Source organism: Ipomoea nil, unplaced genomic scaffold, assembly GCF_001879475.1.
Source record: "Ipomoea nil cultivar Tokyo-kokei standard unplaced genomic scaffold, Asagao_1.1 scaffold2545, whole genome shotgun sequence".
In the NCBI taxonomy this organism is placed as follows: Eukaryota; Viridiplantae; Streptophyta; class Magnoliopsida; order Solanales; family Convolvulaceae; genus Ipomoea; species Ipomoea nil.
In genome coordinates this window covers 301,598-327,560 of record NW_017618973.1, presented here as the reverse complement: position 1 = coordinate 327,560, position 25,963 = coordinate 301,598, and the positions used below count along the sequence as shown (strand labels likewise).

At 40.2% G+C, this 25,963-nt stretch overlaps 2 protein-coding genes across 2 annotated transcripts; both read right to left on the bottom strand.

Annotated features, from left to right (window-relative positions):
- Positions 1–6,219: 6,219 nt before the first annotated feature.
- LOC109153831 lies at positions 6,220–6,992 on the bottom strand. The gene is made up of 2 exons (XM_019301702.1): positions 6,882–6,992; positions 6,220–6,729 (listed from the first exon to the last, which is right to left on the bottom strand). The coding sequence occupies exons 1-2, from the start codon at positions 6,933–6,935 to the stop codon at positions 6,220–6,222; spliced, it is 564 nt and encodes a 187-aa protein (XP_019157247.1). The 5' UTR covers positions 6,936–6,992.
- A 14,938-nt stretch (positions 6,993–21,930) lies between these two features.
- LOC109153829 lies at positions 21,931–23,394 on the bottom strand. The gene is made up of 3 exons (XM_019301701.1): positions 23,298–23,394; positions 22,668–23,165; positions 21,931–22,085 (listed from the first exon to the last, which is right to left on the bottom strand). The coding sequence occupies exons 1-3, from the start codon at positions 23,392–23,394 to the stop codon at positions 21,931–21,933; spliced, it is 750 nt and encodes a 249-aa protein (XP_019157246.1).
- Between the last annotated feature and the right edge of the window lie 2,569 nt (positions 23,395–25,963).

Sequence of the window (25,963 nt, the reverse complement as noted above, 5' to 3'; positions counted from 1 at the left end):
TAGAAGTGAAAGGAGAAAAGTGGACTAGGAAGATTACGCCACTTCCGAACCACTATAAATTGCCTCTCTCATTTACATACCGCACTTACATTATTTGCTACATTTATCTATCTCATCCGACTAACCCGTTTACTATTCACAGTTAATCTTAATCATCCGGGTTTAGTGTGTTCTCACGTATGCATGTGACTCAAACTTCTCGAGCTTAAATAGTGATTTATTCTAAGCAAGTTTGACGTGTTGCATGTAACATTCGTCACACGGTCGAAGTGATACGATATTTATTTACAATCTTGAATATTGTCATTATATATTGAGTGAACCATCTCCTTTATATATTCAAGATATCTCTGTCACTTTACATATCATTTGTACCTAACTTACTTATACCTGCACACTTAATTTACTAAGTTGAGCATAACTCTTTACTATTATTCCGTTGTGCAGTACAAACTTGCTCTATTTACTTGTTACTTAGAGTTGAAGTTACCAAAGAGTAATTTAATTTAAAAAAGGTTGAAAGTCTATTCGTACAATTACTAATAGTCTAACAAAAGGGTCCTTGTCGGAGATTAGCCCTTGTGGGCTTGGGGATCCGAGAGTTAAAAAAATTGCTAACAAAAACAAAAAGAAAACTTCTCTTAAATTATTATTATTATTATTACTATTATTATTATTATTATTATTATTATTATTTACTAGTATTTGTGCCCGTGCGATGCACGGAATGGATTTGTTGTAATATATTAAAAATATTTGGATCGATATATAATTATTTAAATTAGAACATCAAATATTATATAGTGAAATTGAAGGTATGGTTTAGATCATTTATGTGTTTTTATGTTATTAATTGCTCAAATTAATAGCTAATATGTAGATGTACGCATGCAGTGCTGTAACTTTGGAGATTTTATTTATCATTGTTCAGTTCTTTTATAAATTAGTCAAATGTGCTCGTTCTCTAGCAACTCAGTTATAAAAATGAATTGATATCCTAATTTATTTGTATGGAAAATATATTTTTTGTCTAGATATATAACAATTTTGCCATTTTAAAAAACATAATATCACATATTGTATTTACATACTATTGAAACCTCTTTGTAGACAACATTGGTAGTAACAACACAATCTTGTCTATCTTCGTCTAGAGCTAACACCTTTAGTCCAAAAGGATGGGTGACTCGAGTGAAAATATATAATGGTATAATTTCAGTCAATTAATGATCCTTTATTTTCAGTCAATTAGTAATATCATATTCATTTTCAGCCAATTATTCTTTTTTATTTTTAGTCAGTTAGTCAATTAGAATATTAGATGCATTGATATTTTTACCTATCCGAACCATTTTTAATTGATGATGTAGAATATTTTTATTGAAATATTTCCGTTTCATTTTTAGTTTATCTTTACTATTGTTTAAAATATGTCTTTACTATTGATGATGTAGAATATTATTATTGAAATATTTCCTTTCCATTTTTTATTTACTTTTACTTGATGATGTAGAATATTATTATTGAAATATTTTCGTTCCATTTTTAATTTTTGTTTCATTGCTTAAAATTGTGAAAGATTTATGATATAATTGTGATTTGATTTATTCTAATTGTGAAAAATTAAAATTCAATAATCTGACAATTTTATTTTCTATTTTAGTCAATTATAGATCATTTTTTATTTTTAGTCAATTATTAATATTCATTTCCTTTTCCAATTAATCGAATTTCTGTTTCTTTTTTTTTTTTTAATTTTCAATCAATTATTAATATTCATTTATTTTTTAATTTACCTAATTTTTGTTCTATTTTTAATTGATGATGATGTAGAGAATTATTGTGAAATATTTATGTTCCTTTTTTAATTTACCTTTACTATTTACTATTGTTTGAGCGGGAAATCAAGTAAATAGAATTTTGTTTTTAATTATATTATAGATTTTCGAGCAATCCAAACACTCCCTTACAGGGCATTTGGTTGGAGGGAGTTTAAATTCCCTTCCCACTTAATTTCAAAGGCCATAAAATTCCTTAGTTTGGTTGGAAGGAATTGCAATTCCATGGAATTGTAATTCCCCCATTTTCATGGAATTAAAATCCCATGTCACCCCCCCCCCCCCCCCCCGGTATTTTAATTCCTGGAATTTTAGGAAGAAAAAAAGCTAGTGATAAGATAAAATTATCCCTCCTTTTTTTTTTTTAACCTAAAATTAATACCACAACAATAATTGGCATTTTAGACTTTATACTACTTATTCCCTTTCAATTCCCATGTATACCAAACATTGGAATTAAAATTCCCAGTAATTCTATTCCCGTATACCAAACACTGGAATTTAAATTCCCACTTTATTCCCAGTAATTCATCTCTCATGAAATTGCAATTCCTTTCCCACGTAATTCCGCCATTCCAACCAAACGCTATGTTAGTATCCCATCAAAAAATGGATAAAGAAAAGTCATTTCGTTAAGGAAATTAAAACTAATTAAATTAAATCTAATCATGCTATATTTATTTGTAACTGTATATTAATTTCATTTTGAAATCATTGGTTCACATATTTGAATTATTTATTTTTTCTTTAATTATTATAAACAGAAATGATACTGTACTAATTAATTTATGATATTTATCAAATTGTATTTTTAAAAAATATAAGATTTACACATTTTATGAGGGGTTAAAAAATATTTTAAAATTATTTTTTATTAGTAAGTATTTTTATTTTTAAAATATTTTCCAGCGGCCCACACACTCCCTTAGTCTCCTATAAAAAATTGATAAAGAAAAGTCACTTCATTAAGAAAATTAAAACTAAATAAAGTACATCTAATAATGCTATATTTATTTGTAACTGTATATTAATTTTATTTTGAAATCATTGGTTCACATATTTGAATTATTTATTTTTCTTTAATTATTATAAACAGAAATGATATTGTACTAATTAATTTATGATACTTATCAAATTGTATTTTTTAAAAATATAGTGTTTTATCGGCAATTTATATCGTGCACCAGGGCGCGCATTGCACTGTGCGCCCTGATGCAATACATAACTGTATAAAAAATACACATAATTGTATAAACAAATACACATAATTGTATAAACAAATACACATAACTGTATAAAAAAATACACATAATTATATAAATAAATACACATAATGATATAAACAAATACACATAATCAAGTCAACCCCCTTCCGCGCCTCCTAAAACGACGTCGTTTTGGGAGGCGCGGGACGCACAGTGCTGCGCGCGCCGTGGTGCAGGGTATAACGATTGTGTTTTACCGGTGCGTTGCACGAAATTTTTTTTATATTATGAATTTAAAATTAAAAATAGAAAACAATTAAATACATTATAATGTACAATATAATAATATAGTTGGACTTTTGTATATTTGGTCAAGTATCTATTTTCATAACATACAAAATTTATTAAAAAAATTCACATAAATTTAAATTTTGTATGGTTAATATAATCTCTAATCATGTATATATTTAGATAAATTTATTGAAAGAATTCATATAATTAAGTTGATTTATTCGTAATTGTATTTTATATATATTATAATTCTAAAAATATGAATACTAACTAAGAGAATTGTACTTAAAAATCAATAAAAAAAATGTAAATTCTAAATTCTGTATGAATAAATTTAAACTCTAATCGGACGCATTACCTTATATGATTGTATAATACATTGTATATACACATAATATTTATTAATATGTATATAGAAAAATTCTATAATATAATTTCATTAATTATAATTTATATTGATAGATTTATAATTCAAAAATTACATTTAGATTTTTTTTTTTATATGTAGGAAAGAGAATACCCAATAGGGAGCACTGTTTTACACAAAAATATTTACATTTCGCCAAGAGGGAAGACCAAGCATGTCATCCTCCAAAATTCCGCTAATGTCATATGGAGGATCAATTAGAGACAGTAGTCCATAGTCGTGGTTGATAGCCATCTTAGCTAATGCGTCTGCTACACAATTCTGTTCTCTGAAGATGGAAGTGAGCTGCCAGTATTCAAAGTGTTGAAGCTCCTGTCTAGTGTAGCAGTGGCAGAGGGTCTAGAGCTGCAAAGGAAGTCAACAGCTTCATTCGAGTCGCTCTCTATGAGGATCCTCTTAATTCCTTGAGCAGTAGCGGTTTGAATCCCTTTTAGGATTGCCCAAGCTTCAGCTTCAAAAGGTGTACATGTGCCTAGCTTCACCAGGAAGCCCTTCCTCCATGTGCCCGTCGAGTCCCTAAAAACCTCACCACAGCCTACAGCATGCGAGTCATTGACAACAACTCCGTCGATATTTAGTTTGAGAATACCATCCGGAGGTTTGGTCCAGCAAAGCATCTTCCATGCCAGGTCGTTATTATAGTATATGATTATTATAGTGTATAATTGTATGTATATATTTTTTAAAAATTATAAATATTCATCTTTTGTTAATATTATACTTTCATTTCTTTAATTATATTTCATATTTTATTAATTATAATTTTATGAAATTATCACAAATATTTCTAGGGAAGAAATCTTATATTTTTCAATAATTATATTAATTATAATTGATAAATATTGTGGCAATTACCAAAATAATTTCATTAATTATATTAATTCTAATATTTGTTCTCTTCCAATATTTAAACACTTTTCCATAAAATTATCATAATAATTACACGAAACAAAGAAAGAAAATTATTAGAATAATTACCATTAATAAAAATTAGAAAATTATATTAAAAATTAATTATATATTAAGGTAAGTATAATTTATTTTATGTCAATAATATTATACATTAAGTATATATATAATTATAGAAAAGAGGATATAATTTTAAAAAAGTAAATTATTAATTAGATTACCTAATATAATTGTCCTACTAATTGATTCCATACTACTATGTATAATTCATATATTTGAATTTTTTTAAAGCTAAATACCTATTAATTACCTTAATAATTAAGATAATTTTTAGTCAATCAATATTCAATACCACTAAATGTATTACTTCGAATTTTTATAAATAAGATATAATATTATTAAATCGAAATAATTAAAAATAATGTGTGCATATTACAAAAGATTTTATAATAGTAATTTTTATTGCCTAATATAATTTGTCAATTATTAAACATTGTTTATGATAATTATTGTATGACATTTAATACTAAGATTATTAGGTATAATTTTTATAATTAAGGTATAATATTACTAAATCAAAATTATTAAAAGTAATCTGTCCAAAATATAAAATAAATTATACTTGTCTTAATGATTATTTATTAATATAAATTTACAATTATAAATTTGTATACGAAAAAACATAGAATCTGAAACTTCTGGTTTAAAAAAAAAAAAAAAATCTCTCCATTTTTTTTTGTCACTAATGGATTGTATTTATAGGTAGAGAATGTGAGAATTTTAAATTAATAATATAAGTTTCATTTTTCATTTCCTTTTCTATTCAGTCAATTAGGGATTTTTATAATTTTCAGTCCATTAATAATATACGTTTCCTTTTTGAATTTGCATAATTTCAATTTCCTTTTCCAAATCCGTGTTTCATCTGTTATTCCTATACATAATATTCATGTTACTATAAATTGATTAGCAATTAATACATTTACAATACCATAATTATGCAATATTACCAATTAATACATTTTAATTAATTTATATTAAACATATGCTTACCAAATAAGATTTATTAATTATTTGACTAAAAAATATAAAATATTTAATTAATTTAGTACAAAAGTTTGGACGTGAAAGTGATGTTGGAGGATTTTACTTTTAATATATATATATATATATATATATATATATATATATATTATGGTATTACGTTCATATGAAATAATATTACCATACATACTTGTTAATATTTAGATTTATTAAATTGGTTATAATTCATATTATGGTATGGAGAAAATTACACTTTTGGTCCTATGACTATAGGAGAGGTGGTAATTTCAGTTCGTGAATTTTAAAACTAACAAATTTAGTCCTTTTAGTATGCTTTTTTTAGCAGATTTGGTCCTTCCGGCCAAATCACAGGCTAAAAGTCACTGGAAAAATGTAAATCATTTTTTATTATTTAACTATGAGGACAAATTGGTCATTTCCTAGTCATTTCTTCTTCTTTCTCTTCCTCCTTGCCAAACATCTCCGCCGGAGAAAGCTTAGCATTTCATCTGCTCCCACTTCCCATTTCCATGGGGGGAGGAGGGTGGCGCCACTGGGGGAGAGGGCCAGCCAGCAAAAGTGTCTGAAGAAGCGGCCCTGCTTTCATCACTTCCTGCAAAAACTTCCCCTTTTCCGGCAAGGGCTTATCTATCACAATCGGCAAATCTTGGGGCGCCGGCGCCGGCGAGGAGACGATGCTCTCGTCAGAATCGGAGGAGGAGAAGCCATTATTGGAGTGATAATCCACTCCCCTTCTCGGCTCATCTTCAACGCTTGAAACCCCAGAGATTGGAGCCGCCGCCGGCGGCGGCTGCTGCTGCAACAGAAGCCTCTCAAACAGTAACCTATGACACTTCTCCTCTGCATCAATCTTCTCCTTCATCGCTCTGCTCAGCATATCTTTGAGCTGAACAATCTGATTCTCTCTCATTTCCAGCTCCTCTTGAGCTTTCACCCTTGTTTTCTCCAACTCCAAAGTCGTCATTAACAGCCACTGCCGCAGCTCATCCATGCTCTGTTTCAACAACAAAGTCACAAACTTTAATTTAATTTCTTCAAAACATTTCAAGAAAATGTGTACCCATTACAGAGGGCAATTCAGTTTTAAGTTGAATGGCTAAAAAAACAAAACTCCAGGCACCGGAAAAACAAGATAGAGCTACTAACCTTTCCTTGGCAGAGAAGTGCCCAGTTGAGAAGAGCAGTGGGTTGAACATCCATTTCCAGTTATGAAATTGCGTTGAAGAAGAAGAAGAAGAAGAAGAGAGGTAGTATGAGAAATGGGGTGATTCAGTCCCTTATATGGAATGCATTTCTGTTACTATTTGTCATCATGGCGTTCGGAGCTCACGAAACCGGGATTTTCGAAGGCCAGCCGAAGAGGAAGAGAAAGAAGAAGAAATGACTAGGAAATGACCAATTTGTCCTCATAGTTAAATAATAAAAAATGATTTACATTTTTCCGGTGACTTTTGGCCTGTGATTTGGCCGGAAGGACCAAATTTGCTAAAAAAAGCATACTAAAAGGACTAAATTTGTTAGTTTTAAAAGTCACGAACTGAAATTACCACCTCCCCTATAGTCATAGGACCAAAAGTGCAATTTTCTCTTATGGTATGAATAATTCTTATGCAATATACAATTTGGCAACTCAATTAATATTAAGATTTCGTGCAATGAACATGTATTTCATCTTGTGTACTCATTTGACCGGAAATATGAAGGTTGGTTCAATAACTTGTAAATATTACCAATTGTTTGGTTAGAAAATAATCTTTATCAAATAAAAAGTAATTAAATTGATAAATTATACTTAAAAGGTAAATATTACGGGTTATTTTCTTATATATACACTTTTATTGAATTATTTTATTATAAGGAGCAAAAAATTATATACATAAATTGTTTTATAATTTATTTTGATCGTGAGGTCACACACACACACACACATATATATACACACCGTAAATATTACAAAATACTTGGTTACAGAATAAGCTTTATTAAGTTATATATAAATTAAAAATGATTAAATTGTTAAATGATACAAATTGGAAAACTCTTAACAAAAAATTGGCAAAAATGTAACAACATTCGTAAATTTGATTCTATTTCGTAAATGATTTGTAAAAGTCTGTGTGATTCTATTTCAAAAATTTCAAAGAATAGTGCAGAGTAGTAGTAAATTAAGGTAAATATTACTCAAAATTCTCAAAACCAGAAACATATTCTTATTGAGAAGTGAGAAATTCCTATTACATAACAATAATGAAATATAAAATCATAAGTGAAGTTGAATGTTGAAATAACTATTTCAATCTTTAGAGCTATTAACATATCCATCATTATTTGAATCACATTCTTTCGAAGAATATGCATATGTAGAAAAGTACCATGAATTTGTAATGTAAAAAGAAAATATTATAAAACAACCATATGCATAAACTAAAAGTTTTGAACTACAAACTATTAAAAATTTAAAATTAAGATCATAGTATCATAAAAAATAAAAATAAAAAAACCTCTTTATTATGGACTACACACTCTATAGAGTTTATTGTTTCAAAACCTCTTGCCTTTGGAAGATGAACAATACGGAGCACTCTAACATTGATTCTATTCCAAATGAGTGTAGGATGAAGTTGACTACCAACAATTTCGTTGTGACTTCCTGCTACAACAATTAGACAATTATATTATTATTAAAATAAATATAGAAAAAAATAAAAGAGAAGTAATTTAAAAAATTAAATGTAGTGTCAACTATTATATAATAATAATGCATATTACATGTAAATTTATAAATTCGTTGTAATTGCCAATGCTTAACATCATTCTAGTTTATCCAGTTATTGTGCGTACCTTCTACAATGTGAGCACAAGTGGTGTTGGAAGTCATCAACTCTCTTTAATGCATGTAAATAGTTGCTCAGAACTATTTCAATTGTCTCTATATTTGTATCCTGCAATATTTGCAAAAGATGCAGAAAAGAAATAAGAACATAAACTAAGAATTGTGCCATTGGAAAATGAAAGACGCAATATAGAACTCACCCCAGTACAAAAAGGAAGAGTTATAATTTTTCTAGTCACTAATCCATTGTATTTATAGGTAGAGATAGAGAATGTGAGAATTAATTTCTTTTTATATTTTCAATCAATTAGGCTTTATACTTTTCAGTAAATTAATAATATCCATTTTCTTTTTCAATTTGCCTAATTTCTGTTTCCTTTTTCATTAGAATCCTTTTATATTTTCAATCAATTAATAATATTAGTTTCCTTTTTTCAATTTATCTTTACTGGATTTCACAATGGTATATTGGTATTACATAATACTAGTATTTGTCCCCGTGCGATGCACGGAATAGACTTGTGGTAATATATTAAGAATATTTGGATCGATATATAATTATTTAAATTAGAACATCAAATATTATATAGTGCAATTGAAGATATGATTTGGATCATTTATGTGTTTTGATGTCATCATTGCTTGAATTTGAGCAAATAATTGCTCAAATTAATAGCTAATGTATAGATGTACGCAGCGGTGCTGTAACTTTGGAGATTTTATTCATCATTGTTTAGTATTTTTTGTTATAAATTAGGCAAATGTGCTCGTTCTCTAGCAACTCAGTTATAGGAATGCATTGCTATCGTAATTTAGTTGTATGAGAGAGATATTTTTTTGTCTTGATCTATAGCAATTTTGTCATTTAAAAAAACATAATATCAATGATCGTATTTACACATTATTGAAACATTTTTGTAGACGACATTGGTAGTAGCAAACACAATCTTGTCCATCATCGTCTATAGCTAACCCCTTCAGTTCATCAAGATGGGTGACTCGGATGAAAATATATAATGGTAGAATATTAATTAATTAGCGATCCTTTTATATTTTAAGTAAATTAGTAATATCATATTCATTTTCAGCCAATTATTATTTTTTTTTCAGTCAATTTGTCAATTAGAATATCATATGCAGTGCTATTTGTACCTAATTTCTGTTCCATTTTTAATTAAAATGTAATGATCTAACCATTTATTTTTTATATTAGTCAATTATGGATCATTTTTATTTGTAGTTAACTATTAATATTCATTTACTTTTATATTTTCAGTCAATTACAAATATCATATTCATTTTCAGCTAATTATTCTTTTTTATTTTCAGTCAATTAATCAATTAGAATATCATATGTAGTGATATTTTTATCTAATTTTTATTCTATTTTTAATTGATGATGTAGAATATTATTATTAAAATATTTTCGTTTCATTTTTATTTTCCGTTGTATTTTTAATTTACCTTTACTATTATTTTAAATATGACTTTCCTATTGATGATGTAGAATATAATTATTGAAATATTTCATTTTCTTTTTAAATTTACCTTTATTTGATGATGTAGAATATTATTACCGAAATATTTTCGTTTCATTTTTAATTTTCGTTCTATTGTTTAAAATTGGGAAAGATTTATGACATAATTGTGATTTAATGTATTATACTATTGATAGTGTTAATTGCCACGTAAGCGGTAATTAAATAAATAAGAGACCAATTAAAGCAAGTAAATAACTCTTATTGATCAATGAAGGCTCTAAGTACAATCTATTTGGTTGCTCTGAGTACCGACTGACTGCGGTCGGAATTCTCTAACAACAACCTATCGATCGTCCAAAAGTCCCTCACACTGTCGCTATTGCGGGTATTTATAGCCGCGGAGCCGGAGACACAAATCCGGCCGTTCGGCATGCTTCCCACGTAGCCACCACGTGTCGTCTTCCCGGGTGCCCTGCCTGTCAACGCGTGGAGCCGCCACGTGTCCCTCGTTAGCTCTCTCGCCAAAGGGCTACCGCTCGGTGGTCGACACTGCCGCTCGGGTAACTCCCGGTCGGAAACCGACCGGATCTTTCACAAGAAACCCGACCTGTTACCTGCAAAGACAAGAAGAAAAGGACGAAAGCACACCGGTCGGGACAGCACTATGTCGGTCGGGATATTCCCTACCAAGAGCCCCCCCAGCCCGGGCCTTTTTGATCGTCCGAGAAAAAATGGGACGGGATGAAGAAGCCCAACCGCCAGCCGCCAAACCGACCGGCCAGCTGTCATTCCCTCTCTCGCCACGTGTCGACGACTGCCGGCCTCTACGACTGCAACGGTTGCCTCGGAATCAGCGCGGGTCACGTCGCGCAAGTGGGTTGGTTTCCCGCCCAAACACTCTCCTATAAATAGGCCCTTGAGGCCTTCATTTGAACTTTCCTCAATCTTCTGATCCAATCGTCACCCTCAGAGAGTCCCAAACGAGCTCCTCAGTAGATCAACCGAGCAACTCACCTTCAAACTTCTTCAAAGTCTCCCGGATCGGTAAGCTCTCTACTTCCTTGCTTTGTTTTTATTTTAGGCTTTGCATAGCAGTAGGATAGGACTAACTCCGACCTAACGTCTCGAGCCCTATACTAACCCCGACCGACCTTTAGGTAGAAAAGATGTCAGACTCGGACAGCCAGAACGTCTCGGTCGCAGACTACGACGACGAGGTCGAGCAAATCAGCGAGGAGGTGGACATCATGTCCTATTCTCCGGAGGTCGCTCAACGACCGCAACAAATCCCCGAGCAAGAAAGATCATCGAGCTCGTCTAGGACGTCGGGGTCGAGCTCCAGTGGGTCGGGGAGCTTGAGCGAAGAGAGCGGGGAAACGTCCACGAGCGGACGGAATTCCCCGGCCGAAGGCGCTAGGGAAACGCCTACGAGGGTAATTGGGGATTACCCTCAGGTTGGGCCCGAAGGGGGTGACCGGGCAGATGACGGAGAGCTGGTCGAAGAGGACCTGGCCGAGCCAGCGGCGCCAGGCGGAGACGGGTTCGAATTCCTCAACAGCGAGAGCGTCGAAACCCAGATGAGCAAATTGACCAAGGGCGAAGCAGCCAAAATCGCCGCAACTCTCGTCGGTCGGGTCGAGTTTGACACAAGCCGGCAGCTCGGGAATATCATCGAGCGGCACCGGGGAAAGTGGCTCGGGATGCACTACGACTCCCTCATGGCCCCGATCACTTTCCCTTTTTCAGGCCTCCTCCCTCATGGCTGGGTTATTACCAGGTGGTGCCCGGGCAGATCTGCCCGAACGCGCATCGGATGATCGCATGCTTCCCGCAGATCTGTGGTCGACACCAGTTGGCCTGCACCATGGAGCTCTTCAACTTCATCTACCAGGTGAAAGTGCTAGCGGCCAAATACGGGGGCGGGTACCTGATGACCCAATCCCGGGCGGACATGTGCACGATTGAAGGTCTGCCCGGGAACAACCGGGGATGGAAAAACCGGTTGTTCTCCGTGAAGTACGAGCCGTGGATCCTCCCGGTCGAGAGGGTTCGGAGTCAGCGCTTTAGAAAGCAAGTTATCCCAGCCGAGACGCAGGCCCTCAAGGACGCGGCCACCAAGATATCCGGAGAGATCTACGAGTACCGGATCTTCAAGACGCCCGAGTCCCTCGAGGCGGCCGACCTGCCCGAGCCAGTATACGACGTGCCCGAGAAGTATAAGCCCGAGCCTCGGGGCGTGACGATTGCAAGGATGCCCGCTCGGGGCAAGCGGAAGGGTAAAGGTTTAACACTAACCATTCTTCCCGACCCTAACACCCCGAATGACCTTACTTTTCCCGAACTAACTGCCTTGTTCTTTTATTTTGCAGAAATGGCAGATTTTGGAGATGACGAGGCTCCTCTTCCCCCGCCTGCCAAGATCTCGCTTGGCGGCAAGAAGAAGCCCAAGGCCAAGCCGGCCGGGCAAAAGGAGGTCCCACTTACCCGATCGATTGGGACCTCGACCATCACTACGGCTGAGGTGGTCGAGCCGACCGACGTCTTCGTCACCCGGGTGGAGGTCGCCCGAGGAAAGGAGAAGGTGCCCGAGAAGGGCGTAACCGAGGTCGGCGGCATCAAACGCTGCAGAGAGCAACGCAGCCGAGCCCCTCGGCCGGGGCTAACAAAGGCGGTTCATCCGTCCTCGCCCGGATCGGTAACGCCGGGCCAGCTCGGGAGGATCTGAGCAAGCTAACCCCGACCCAAGTGGCCGAGAAAATCGGCCTCGACTTGGCCGAGGTAAAAAATCCTTTCCCCTATTCATTTTCATACACAAGTGTTATCAGTCGTGCTAACATAATTTGCCTTGCAGATTTCCCGAGAGGCCGAGCTCCTTCAAGGTAGGGCCCTGCTGGCCGACGAGGCCGACCGGCACAAAAAGACCGCCGCCCGACGTCTTCAGGAGGTCAAGGACATCCAGGCCGAGCTGGAGAAGGTCCAGAAGGAGCTGAAGAAGGCCGGGGAGGATCGGGTCCTGGCGGAGAAGGTCGCGCAACGGGCGATCGGCTAGGCCGCTGAGTGGAAGACGGCGGCCGGGGAAGTCACGGAGCTGAAGGCCCGGCTGGATAGCCCGGACGAGCTGGCCCGGTTCATTTTTCAAGACAGCGAATCGGGCACAACATTCCTCAAGGCGGCCCGGAGAACGAAGATCGGGGAAGATCTAATGCTATCCTTTGGTCGGTGGGCTTTCAAAGCCGGCTAAAGAAAAATGCTCGAGAAGGCCCAGAAACGAATGGAGCAGGCCCTCGAGGGAGACGACCTCCAACTTGTCCTGTTTGCACTTCCTCCGGATCTCTCTGACCCCGGTCCCTCTCCGTTCGACCCGAAGGAAAGAGCGGCCGAGCCAAGCGGGTCTACGGCGGCCACCCCGAGCGAGGCGGAGGCTTCAAAGAAAGGCGAGGCCAAGGAAGCGAAGAAGTAGAAGTAGTTTTACTTCTTTATTTGTAAAGTGACGTTGATCGGGAGCCCGGTCCCGAGTTTGTACCGGGCACTCTTTTGCTTAAATGGAATTAATTTTTTGCCCAACTCATAGCGCTCGTTTTCCTTATTCGCACTTCTATTTTCAATCATACATGCTCTGAACCCTTAACGCTCGACCTCATGGCCTTTTGGCCCGGTCATGCATTACTCGACTTGTTCGACACCCGACCTTGTGGCCGTATGGCCCGGTCGTGCATCCGAAATTTCGACGTCAAGCTGGCCTGCCCGATCAGGTTTACCCGATCTCCTGGCCTTGTCGAAATTTTGAGAATAGGTAAGCCTCCACGATCGGGGTTTTCCCGAGCGACGGACCTACATCACTTCCTAGGTAAGCCCCCACGATCGAGGTTTTCCCGAGCGACGGACCTACATCACTTCCTAGGTAAGCCTCCACGATCGGGGTTTTCCCGAGCGACGGACCTACATCACTTCCTAGGTAAGCCTCCACGATCGGGGTTTTCCCAAGCGACGGACCTACATCACTTCCTTCATCCCAGCCCCCACACTATTGTGCCCTCGAGGCACGAGCAGGTGTGATAGTGGAAAGAAGTTGGACGGATCGGGGAATTATGCTGGGAGCTCTGGCTTTCCCGATCGGTGGCGTGACCCAAATGTCCGCCGAAGAGGAGCGCATTTGACTGGTCGATAGACTCGCCCGGTCGAGATGACAAGATGCTGACTTGACCTGCTTGCAACGAAGGTAAAGAAAATAACCGACCGAGCCGCCGTGTGCAAACGGTCAAGCAATCACCGATCGTATATACATTGAACCTTCCCGCTCGCAGGCGGTTGAATAAATATTTACAACAATAAAACTTAATTACAAGCGAAGACCGGGACTAACTCGCAGGTCGAGGCCCCACTTCATCCAAAAATTACAAAAAATAGGCTAATGTCTAAACATCACGAGGTGCTTGGAATTCCAAGTCCCCTCGATTACCCGACCGGTTGTTGTCTCCAGTCGGTACGTTCCCGGCCGTATGACAGCACTGGTGATGTATGGCCCTTCCCAATTCAGAGCTAGCTTCCCGCCTTCCAAAGGTTGACTGGCCTCCCTTCGTCGTAGAACGTAATCTCCCACCTGAAAATAACGAGGGTTGACCCGGACGTCCTTTGAACTCTTAACTCTCTTCTGATACTCGGCCATACGCCGAGCGGCTAGCTCTCTTTTCTCCTCGACCCCATCGAGATCCATGACCATTGAGTGTTCGTTCTCCTCCGCATTGTAAGTACGCTCTCGGTCGGCCAGGATCCAAGCCTCGATCGGGAGTCGGGCTTTTGCTCCGTAAACCAGGGCAAAAGGGGTCTCCAAAGTTGCCTCCCTCGGGGTCGTCCCATAAGTCCACAATACATATGGCAACTCATCGGCCCAACTACGACCGGCCGAGTGTAGCTTCTTTTTTAGACCTTCCAAAATCGTCCGATTGGCATTTTCGACTTGACCATTCCCCTGCGGGTAAGCCACCGACGACCGGACGTGGGTCGTCCCGATCGTGGCCAAGAAGTTTTGGAAATACTGGCTTACGAATTGGCGGCCGTTTCACTGATGAGATGCACGGGCACACCAAAGCGGGAAATGACATTGCGCCATAGGAACCGAGCACACTGCTGAGAGGTGATCGTGGCCAACGGCTCAGCTTCAATCCACTTGGAAAAATAGTCAATGGCGACAATCACGAACTTTCTCCGACCGGAGAGTTGAGGGAAGGGTCCCAAAATGTCTTCCCCCCACCTAGCGAAGGGAATTGCAGTCGTGACCGGTTGATAGAAGGTTGCCGGTCGTCCAGGCATCCGGGCAAACAGTTGGCACGTCTCACATTCCCGAGCCAACTTCTCACAGTCTAGCTGGAGGGACGGCCAATAGTACCCGATCAGCATGATACGACTAGCTAACGATCGACCTCCTTGATGTGACGAGCAAATGCCCGAGTGCAATTCCTTCATAACAAGATCGGCCTCGAATGCGGTTAAGCAACGCATGAGAGGGCCTCCGTACGATCGCCTGTAGAGACGACCGTCCAAGAGTTGGAACCCCGGGGCTCTAAGCTTGGCCTTCCGAGCACGCTGGGGGTCGTCTGGGAGCCGACCGTGCTCAAGGAACTCCTTCAGATTGGTGATCCAATTGTCTTCTACCGGTTGGATTGGATTGACCGGCAAGCGATGGATGCTGTGTCTCGGGATCACCAGAATCCGAGCTATCTTCGACATATGTTCCGGGGCGTCTTGGGCCAATTTGGACAAGATGTCCGCATCGGCATTATCCAATCGGGGTATGTGCCGGACGGTATACCCACGGAACTGGGTAAGCTTCTCCATGACCAGGTCTCGGTATAGTTGTAGTCGCTCTCCATTCACCTCATAATCCCCGAGAACCTGCCCGACCACGAGCGCGGAGTCCGTCTGAGCTCGAATGTATTCATCACCCAAATCCCGAGCACATTGTAAGCCGTTGACAAAGGCTTCGTACTCGGCTTCATTGTTGGTCGGATGGAACTGATACATGAGGGCAAAATAGACTTTGAATCCCTCCAGGCTCGTGACAACCACTCCTCCTCCTGCCCCTTTTTTGCTACTCGACCCATCAGTAGCCAGCGACCACCACTCAGCTTCGGGATCCGCAACCTCAGGGGGTCGGGTATCCCGGGCGGTGCACTCAACTAAGAAATCTGCAAGGGCTTGACCTTTGATGGCTGGTCTTGGTCGGTATTCGATCGCATATTGGGTCAGCATTAATGCCCACTTAACTAGGCGACCGGATGATGAAGCAGTTCGGAGGACTGGCCTGATCGGTCAAAACGCGAATCGCTCGACCTTGGAAATAGGGAGCCAACTTCTTCGCGGCAATGTACAAGGCATAGACGACCTTTTCTAACCGGGAGTACCAGAGCTCGGGACCATGTAGCGCGTGGCTTACATAGTACACCGGTCGCTGGACCCCTTCCGGATCGGTTCGGCACAATACTGCGCTTACTGCACGATCGGACACGGCGAGGTACACGTCTAGCTCTTCTCCGAGCTCGGGCTTCGAAAGCACGATTGGTGACATGAGGTATTCCTTTAGCTCGTCGAAAGCCGCTCGGCATTCTTCGTCCCAGACGAACCCATTCACTTTACGCAATACCTTGAAGAAAGGTAAAGCGCGCTCGGCTAATTTGGAGAGGAACCGGCTGAGAGCTGCCAACCGACCGGTCAATTGCTGGACTTCCCGAACGGTAGAAGGTGGTTGCATGTCCAGAATCGCCTTAAATTTGGCCGGGTTGGGCTCGATTCCCTTCTTGGTCATCATGTAGCCGAGGAATTTCCCGGTCTGAACCGCAAATGTGCACTTGGTCAGGTTCAGCCGCAACTGGTACTTCCTCATGATCTGGAAGCACTCCCGGAGGTCCCGAGTGTGGTCGGATCGATCTCGACTCTTGACCAGCATATCATCAATGTAAGCTTCCATCGTTCAGCCTAGCAGATCGGCGAAGATCATATTGACCATTCTCTGATAGGTCGCTCCCGCGTTGCGGAGGCCGAACGGCATCACTCGGTAGCAATACAGCCTGTCCGGGGTCACGAAGGCTGTCTTGCTCTCATCTTCATGGTGCATCATTATTTGATGATAGCCTTTAAATGCGTCCATGAAGCTCATCAACTCGGTCCCGGCCGTCTCGTCGACCATGTGATGGATACTCGGTAGAGGATACGGGTCGAGCGGACAGGCCTTGTTGAGGTCGGTGAAGTCAATACACATCTTCCAAGCTGGGGGCTTTGGAACAAGAACAATGTTGGCCACCCACTCGGGATAAATCACCGGTCGGATGTGCTCGATCGCCGCCATCTTCTTGACCTCTTTTCTGACGAACTCGCGGCGATCGGAAGAAAGATGCCCGGTCTTTTGCACGACCGGCTTTGCAGCGGGATCGACTGCTAACTTGTGACAGATGACCGTTCGGTCGATCCCGGGCATATCTTCGGGCCCCCATGCAAAGATGTCCGCAAACTCTCGGAGTATAGCCAGGACTTGCGCTCGGAGCTCGGGGGTAAGGGCCCGACCAATCTTGATCTTCCTGTCCGGTCGGTCCTCGGACAGGGGAACTTCCTCTATCTCTTCGGAAGGCTCGGGTTGTTCCTTCCGGTCTTTAGATTCCTCCTTGGCAATAGTGTTCACCCGGGAAGACTGACCGGAGTCACGTCTGTTGACCGCTCGGGTGTAACACTTCCGGGCGGATTGGACATCGCCACGGACCACACCGACCCCATTGGGGGTGGGGAATTTCATGCACAGGTGAGGCATCGAAATTATCCCACCAATCTTCATGATTGCGGGTCGGCCCAAGATAATGTTGTGGACACAATGGAGGTTGACCACAACGAATTCCAGCTCCGTCTTGATCGACTTCGGAGAGGTGCCGATCTCTACTGGGAGCGTTATTTTTCCCTCGGGGTAGATAAGCGCCCTGGTAAATCTCGACAGTGGTACACCGACCGGAGTCAGCTCCTTCCTGTCGAGTCCAAGTTTCTCGAACACGTCCAAGTAAAGGACGTTGACACTGCTCCCAGTGTCCACCATAACCCTCTGGACATCCGTCCCTTTGACATCAATCGTGACCACGAGCGCCTCCATGCCATGGTCACCGCTGCTGGGTTGATCTTCGAGGGTGAAGGTTATGGGCTCCATCTTCTGCCTCTTCCCAGTGTCTCGGGAATCTACTATGGCGACCGGGCAATCACTCCTCGGTCGGGAAGCGTCATCCAAACCACCAAAAATGACGTGGATGGTAGGCTTTCCTGTCGGTCGGCTGCTAGATGGAGGGTCAGGGTCCCGTCAGTCATCACGACGATCGTCTCTTCGGTCCTGACCTGACCGATCGGAGCGTCCCTCACGATCAGAACGATCGGAACGGTGATGGGAGCGCCGGTGATCTCTCCGATCGGTATTCTTCTTTGTGTCTTCTCTCTTCCCCACACACTTGTCCAACTTTCCAAGATTGAGCAGGTCCTCCAACAGTTGGCGCAAGTGGGTACACTCTTCAGTGTCATACCTGGCACATCGGTGGTAAGCACAGTGCTTACTCTTGTCAGGGCCGTCTTGATCGGGATGGGGGAGTTTGATGAGATTGCAGGACTGGGCGTACTGCATGGCCTCCGCTACGGATCGGTTCAGGGCCATAAACTCACCAGGCCTGGTGCGGGATCGGGGATGGTCATCACCCGATCGGTGTTCCGCCCGGCCGGCCGGTTTACAGGACGAAGACCCGACCTCCTGCGAGCGCTTTACGGCATTCGCCTCGCCGGCGTTGGCATAGTCTGTGACCTTTCGAAGGGCCTCCTCATACGTGGCCGGGGGGGTGTAGGATGAAATCCTGGTATAAATAACCCGCCCGGAGGGAAATGTGGAGCATGTGGGTGGCGGTCGCATCGTCCATGGGCTCGACTTCCCCGACCGCTGCCTTCCACTTGACAAGGAAATCGGTCAAGCTCTCCCCTTCAAGTTGCTTGGCCTTCTCCAAGTACATGTAGGACTTCCTCACCACCTTGGAGGTGATGAATTTCCTCACGAACTTGATCGCCAGGGCGTTAAAATCTGCAATTGAGCCCGGCTGCAAAGTTCGGAACCACTCCGCTGCCCGACCAGTGAGCGTGGAGTAAAAGGCCCTACACATCACGACGTCTAATACGCCCTTCAGCATCATGTTGCCGTAGAAATCGTTGACATGGACCTCAGGGTCCGTACGGCCATCATAGCTTTTTTCCCCGGAGACCTTCAAATCAAGCGGGTAGTGCTGAGCCATTACCTCGGCAGTGAAAGGCGTCCTGAGCAAGGACGATTGGTCGACCGGGGGTGTTGCAGGGTGCGCGTTCCTGAATTGCGCAAACTCCGCCTGGAGGTTATAGAGCAATCCTCGGGTCTCGTTGAGCTCGGCCGCCTGGGCAGCTTGGGCTGCGTCCCGTGCGCGTTGTCGACGGTGAGATCTCGACCCGCTATGCCCGGATGAAGCCTCCTGGCTAGATTCCTGCATCTGTACATCTTCCGACTACCGGTTCGGGTCTTGGGGCCCCAAACGTTGTCGCATCGCCGGTCGAAGATGATCAAAAGCTACCGCTCGGGCAACTTCTTCGGGGTCCTCCGCTCGGGCTGGAGCCTCCGGTGCTTGCTGGGCCTGCCGTGGTGCCTCCATCGCATCAGCACCCCCCGACCCCAACCGCGAACGAGCCGAGCGTCGAGCCCGGGAAGTGGGCTGATGCTGCGGCTCTACATGTGCGGCCGGGTAAACTGGAGGGGCGGCGGCTGGAGCCGTGTATGAAGGCGTGAAGGGTGGATAGCCAACCGGGGGCGTGTAATACATCGGTTGGCCTGGCCAATACCCGTACGGTTGAGGGGGGACCGGGTATGGATACGGGCCGGGATACGGCATTTGCTGCTGCTGGTACTGCGGACCGGGTGTTTGGTATCCCGGTTAGATGTAGTTCACCGGCTGTTGGGCGGCCGGGTATGTATTGGATGGATGGGGTGGTGAGAGATTGAGGTTGAGGTCCATATTCTGACCTTGTTGCTGCGTCGACTGGTGGTCGGATGAACTCGCTGCATCCGCTTGGTCATCAGCAAAGAGGTTTTGTGCCCACGGATACATGATTGATGAGAAACCGGGTGCTCGTCAAGACGATAGCTTTCTTGCACGGTCCCCACGGACGGCGCCAAAATGATAGTGTTAATTGCCACATAAGCGGTAATTAAATAAATAAGAGACCAATTAAAGCAAGTAAATAACTCTTATTGATCAATGAAGGCCCTAAGTACAATCTATTTGGTTGCTTTGAGTACCGACTGACTGCGGTCGGGATTCTCTAACAACAACCTATCGATCGTCCAAAAGTCCCTCACACTGTCGCTATCGCGGGTATTTATAGCCGCGGAGCCGGAGACACAAATCCGGCCGTTCGGCATGCTTCCCACGTAGCCACCACATGTCGTCTTCCCGGGTGCCCTGCCTGTCAACGTGTAGAGCCGCCACGTGTCCCTTGTCAGCTCTCTCGCCAAAGGGCTACCGCTTGGTGGTCGACACTGCCGCTCGGGTAACTCCCGGTCGGAAACCGACCGGGTCTTTCACAAGAAACCCGACCTGTTACCTGCAAAGACAAGAAGAAAAGGACGAAAGCACACCGGTCGGGACAGCACTATGTCGGTCGGGATATTCCCTACCAACTATGTAATATTATTGTGAAAATTAAAATGTAATGATCTGACAATTTCCTTTTCCATTTTAGTCAATTATGGATCATTTTTTTATTTTCAGTCAATCATTAATATTCATTTCATTTTTCAATTAATCATTTTTTTCATTTTTGATTTTCAATCAATTATTAATATTCATTTCTTTTCTCAATTTACCTAATTTCCATTCCATTTTTAATTGATGATTTAGAATATTACTGGGCGTTTGGTTGGAGGGATTTTAAATTTCCTTCCCACTTAATTCCCACCTAATTCTAAAGGCCATTAAATTCCGTAGTTTGGTTGGAGGGAATTGCAATTCCCCCATTTTCATGGAATTAAAATCTCATGTCCCCCCCCCCCCCCCCCCCCCCCCGGGATTTTAATTCCTGGGAAAAAAAAGATAGTGATGAGTCAAAATTACCCCTTCCATTTTTAACCTAAAATTAATGTCTAACAACAATAATGGACATTTTTGACTTTATACTACTTATTCCCTTTCAATTCCCATGTATACCAAACATTGAAATTGAAATTCCCAGTAATTCTATTCCTGTCAACCAAACACTGGAATTTAAATTCCCACTTTATTCCCAGTGATTCAACTCCCATGGAATTATAATTCATTTCCCACATAATTCCCCCCTCCAACCAAACGCCCTGTTATTGTGAAATATTTTTGTGCCCTTTCAACCTTTGCTCAATCGGCCGTCAATCATCGCGTACTCGCTTCGTCAACAGCTATGAGCTTACTCGCTTCAATAAGTTACCTTGATGCTGTCATAGTGGTTCCAACCAACCTCAGATGAAAGCTTACCCAGCAGCCAGTACATGTGCCCAGCCTGGAGCCTCAATACCCTATGTACAATTCATAATTTCAAATCATGTACTAAACTAACCAAAAAACATCAAAAGGTAGAGAGGCTTAAAGCTTTTTATGAATGAGAGAGAGGATGTAGCAGTAAACTTACTTGAGTGCATTAGGAATAATCATCCGCTTCACCTTATCATACGGCGGAGGAACACCCTCGTACACCTTCAATCGAGCCAGCACCGCAGCTCCTGTCTTCTTCTTATGCAGAATCATTCTACATATTCCAGTTCCACAAAATCATAAAACGCTTAATTCGCAAAAAATATATTCTCCAATAGCAAAAATGCATTTCACACTGATGAAGGATAGTTGGAGAGCAAAGACTTACCCTCGGATGGTGCGCGGAAGTGGATGGGGCCGTGGGAGGGCTTGGTGTTCATGAGCTTGCGGAGGAAGTGATGGTACTTCATTTTGTAACGGACAGGGCCAATTATGCCATCTTTTGCTGTCATTTAACCGGAAATATGGAGATACTATAATTATGCAATATTACCCATTAATACATTTTACTTAATTTTCATTAAATATTTACTTACCAAATAAGATTTATTATTAATTTGACCAATAAGTTTGGGCGGGAAAAAGTTATAGGAGGATTTTATTTATATATATATATATATATAGACTAGTATTTGCACCCGTGCGATGCACGGTCATAAATCTAAGAAATAATATATAAGGCCTTACATTAAAAGTAATAGGATGAACTGTGACTTTTATTACACATTATTGAAAACTTCTTTATATACGACATTTGTAGTCGTATTTTTGGATTGTACATTTTCGTCACAAATCAACATTTTTAATCCGCTAGTATTACTAACCCTTGACACCGCTACATACAGTTGTCCGTGATTAAAAACCGGCCTCTTCAAAAATAAACCGACGTTTGACAATGTTTGACCCTGGCTTTTGTTTATTGTCATGGCATATGACAACATTAGCGGAAATTGTTTTCTTTGAAACTTAAAAGGCAATCTTGGATCTGACGGTGTTATGGACATCCTTGGTATTAACACCTTTGTACCAGCACTTGTTCTGGTCAATATTTGAGCTTCTAAAACATGAGTAGCCAACTTTGAAATGATCATCCTTGTACCATTGCACAACCCCAATGAGTGATCAATATTTCTCATGAGCATAACGGGTGATCCAACTTTTAAAGTCAATGAGTGATCTGGCACTCCAGAACATCGTAATCCATTTAAAAACTCCGGTGTGTGTAGATCAGCAAGCATGTCCACATTGGAATCCGATTTGCATACCGAATTACAACTGAGATATGTCATTCCTTCGGCAGTATTATATTCATTCATGTATTCATTGATGTTATCTACCACGTCCAAAGTTGGTGCCAAAATTGCACAGTCTTTTAGATATTTGACATCTCTATTTCCAGTACGAAACCCCGGGAATATGCTATCAACAATTGTAGAAATAGGATCCTCCACCGACTTGAGTAAGAATTTATCTGGAATGTTGATCTCACACTCTCCATCCAATGAATCACCAATAGTTCTGTCACCTATATCAGCAATCCACTTTGCATATTCTTCAATCTCTTGAACTCCAGACTCTTATTGCAATGCCCTAAGCCGTAGATTCTTTGTAAGCCTAAATACTTTACAGCTTCTCCACAGATATGATGAATTTATACTTGCACCCACTATATCTTGCCTGGTGCCCTTTGGAATTACTGGTAAAATTTGTCTGAAGTCTCCACCTAACACGACGGTTTTCCCACCAAAAGTCATTTCAAAACTTCTTGGATTTTGAACATGCAGTAGATCTCGCATAGTTCGGTCCAAAGCTTCAAAGCAAAATTTATGCATCATTGGGGCCTCATCCCAAATGATCAACCTACATTGCATGATCAAGTGTGCCAACGGACTGCTTTGACTGATATTGCAAGTAGAATCTTCATTAACAGCGATTGGTATTGCAAACCTCGAATGCGCTGTTCTTCCCCCTGGTAATAATAGAGCAGCTATGCCACTTCATGCAACATTTATAACAATCTCACCCTTTGACCTCAAAGCGGAAGACAATGCTCTCCACAAGAAGGTTTTACCCGTACCACCATATCCATACACAAAAAATAATCCTCCAACCTCATTCTCAACATCGTCCAATACGTTATCATATATTGCCTTATGCTCTTCAGTCAGTTGTTCCACCAAACTATCATTCTAGTATTTGTACCCGTGCGGTGCACGGCCATAAATAATAATATTTTTTTGAAGGTAAATAATAATAATATAATTAAACAATATAACATAATAATAAAAAAAAATAAGAAAATTTATATAGAGTAAATTATTTAATAACAATTAACAATGAAAGTGTATTACACATTTAAAAAAGAATTGTATACAACATTTTTTGTCGTAGTTATAGATTGTCCATTATCCATACCAATCAAAATTTTTAATCTCCTTAGATTACTTACTCTTCAAAGTGCTACGTACATAACTCACGTGTGAGATAGAAAAATATTTCTCATATCCTTTTACGAACTGTCTTCGAGATTTAATCGGCCCACAATCGAGATTTAATCGGCCCGCAATCGCATTAACCATAAATGAAAAATAGATATGAAATTTAATACCATTAAATAAATTTGTGGTGTACATAGAGTCAAAAAAGTAATATGTACATTATTGCGAGCATACTATTAAATAATTTACTTTCAGTAAATAAACAATACAAAATATTATATATTAAAAATGTATTATAAGATTCATGGTCCATACAAAAATTTGCCAAGTTAAACATATTTAGTAGTATAACTAATTAAATTATATCTCTTTTGGTTTAAGTAAAGAGAAATCAAAAGTTGTATTTATTTAGACAATCAGTTACAAATTTCTTTAGAAGTTTTCATGCATTGATAAATTCTGATGTATAAACTTGTTCAATTGGAGACAGTGAGATGTCAACATTGTCCATTCTTTGGAAAATAATGAAACATTATATAATATCCTAAAAAAGAATATTAATATACACAGTTAAATTACATATCTATCTATCTATCAATATAATAAAGCAACAACTTTCTCCTACACATTTTTCCCGCCCACACTATACTGTGTCGTTTTATGTGAGTATATAATATAGCTACTTTAGAGTCGAATTGAATGTGTTCAGATGACTGTTCGTTTTCCAATGTCAACCAAGTACAATAAATACAGTTCTATTAATGAAAGACTTCTAATGATAAGCTACATATATACACCTGCATACATACAGATAGACGCGCATAACTACAGATAGACACATATATATTTTACATCTGTATATATACTATTAAATGCTTCGAAACAATCATCTATTCATAGTGCTCTTGGAAACTGAAAGGTCTCCAGCAGTCTTCAGGTTTCCAAGGTATTTTTCAAATTTCGAATACACTGTTAGCCCTCTATATAAACCTCTCTAAACAGCCTTTTGTACTAACCCTCTGGGTGTTTGCTATTCACTGCTTAGACTTTTCCATCCATATGATATAACCTGAAAATGGCTCCATTATTCATCTTAGGGAAGGACATCTGCAGAACTTGAAGGCCGAAACATTGAGGTAATGTTTTCTTTACAAACCTGCAAACAATGCATTCATATTTAGAAAATAATATTTTCTTTCTTTATAGGCACATATGTGCATGTAAATATTCCTAAAGACTATGTTTACTTGGTTTCTTTTCTATTCCTTTATCTAATTTGTTGTATTAGACTCTATTGGTATCTGTGGAGGATACTGATGAGATGAAGGAGCAGACTCACAAGGAGATGGGAAAGGTATACACTTACAAAGGTATACTAATTGTCAAAAGCTTCTTTTTAAGGCTGTGGGGCTGTAAAAAAAAAAAAAAAAGAATTCTGTGAAACTGAAAATCAAATGAGGTATCAAAATCTATCTATCTATCAATCTATATTACTTAGAATTTTATTAATATTAACTGGTCAGCTAAATGCATATGGCGGTATGATTTTATTTGTTATTGTAGGTGTGTTTTGATGGAAAGGACATAGATTTTTGAGGTGCAAATCCTGTATAAAATCTCTATATATATCATGCATTCTTATAACAGTACTTTATCATTTCTGCATCAAAAAACTGTTTGTTTTTCAAATGCACTACTGGAAAGTAGAATGAAGAAATTAGAGAAATCTATTACTGTAGTTGCCAAGAGAACAAAAAGCTGAAGATAAAGGTATGTTTCCAGATTATATGTCAACAAATAAATATGTTATCTGTTCATATTTTCCTTGAGTAGACTAAGCGTTGCTGATTTGCAGCCTATGATAGGTTTTAGAATTTGCCTTGCC

What these genes read in the sequence shown, in the direction of transcription:
- LOC109153831 (XM_019301702.1), bottom strand. Translation starts at nt 6,935, where the DNA reads ATGGATGTTCAACCCACTGCTCTTCTCAACTGGGCACTTCTCTGCCAA. An exon ending in CACTTCTCTGCCAAGGAAAG is followed by an intron (nt 6,730 to 6,881) that starts GTTAGTAGCTCT and finishes TTGTTGAAACAG; the next exon opens with AGCATGGATGAGCTGCGGCA.
- LOC109153829 (XM_019301701.1), bottom strand. Translation starts at nt 23,394, where the DNA reads ATGACTTTTGGTGGGAAAACCGTCGTGTTAGGTGGAGACTTCAGACAA. An exon ending in GCAAGATATAGTGGGTGCAA is followed by an intron (nt 23,166 to 23,297) that starts GTATAAATTCAT and finishes TTGCTGATATAG; the next exon opens with GTGACAGAACTATTGGTGAT. An exon ending in ATTGACCAGAACAAGTGCTG is followed by an intron (nt 22,086 to 22,667) that starts GTACAAAGGTGT and finishes GTTAAATGACAG; the next exon opens with CAAAAGATGGCATAATTGGC.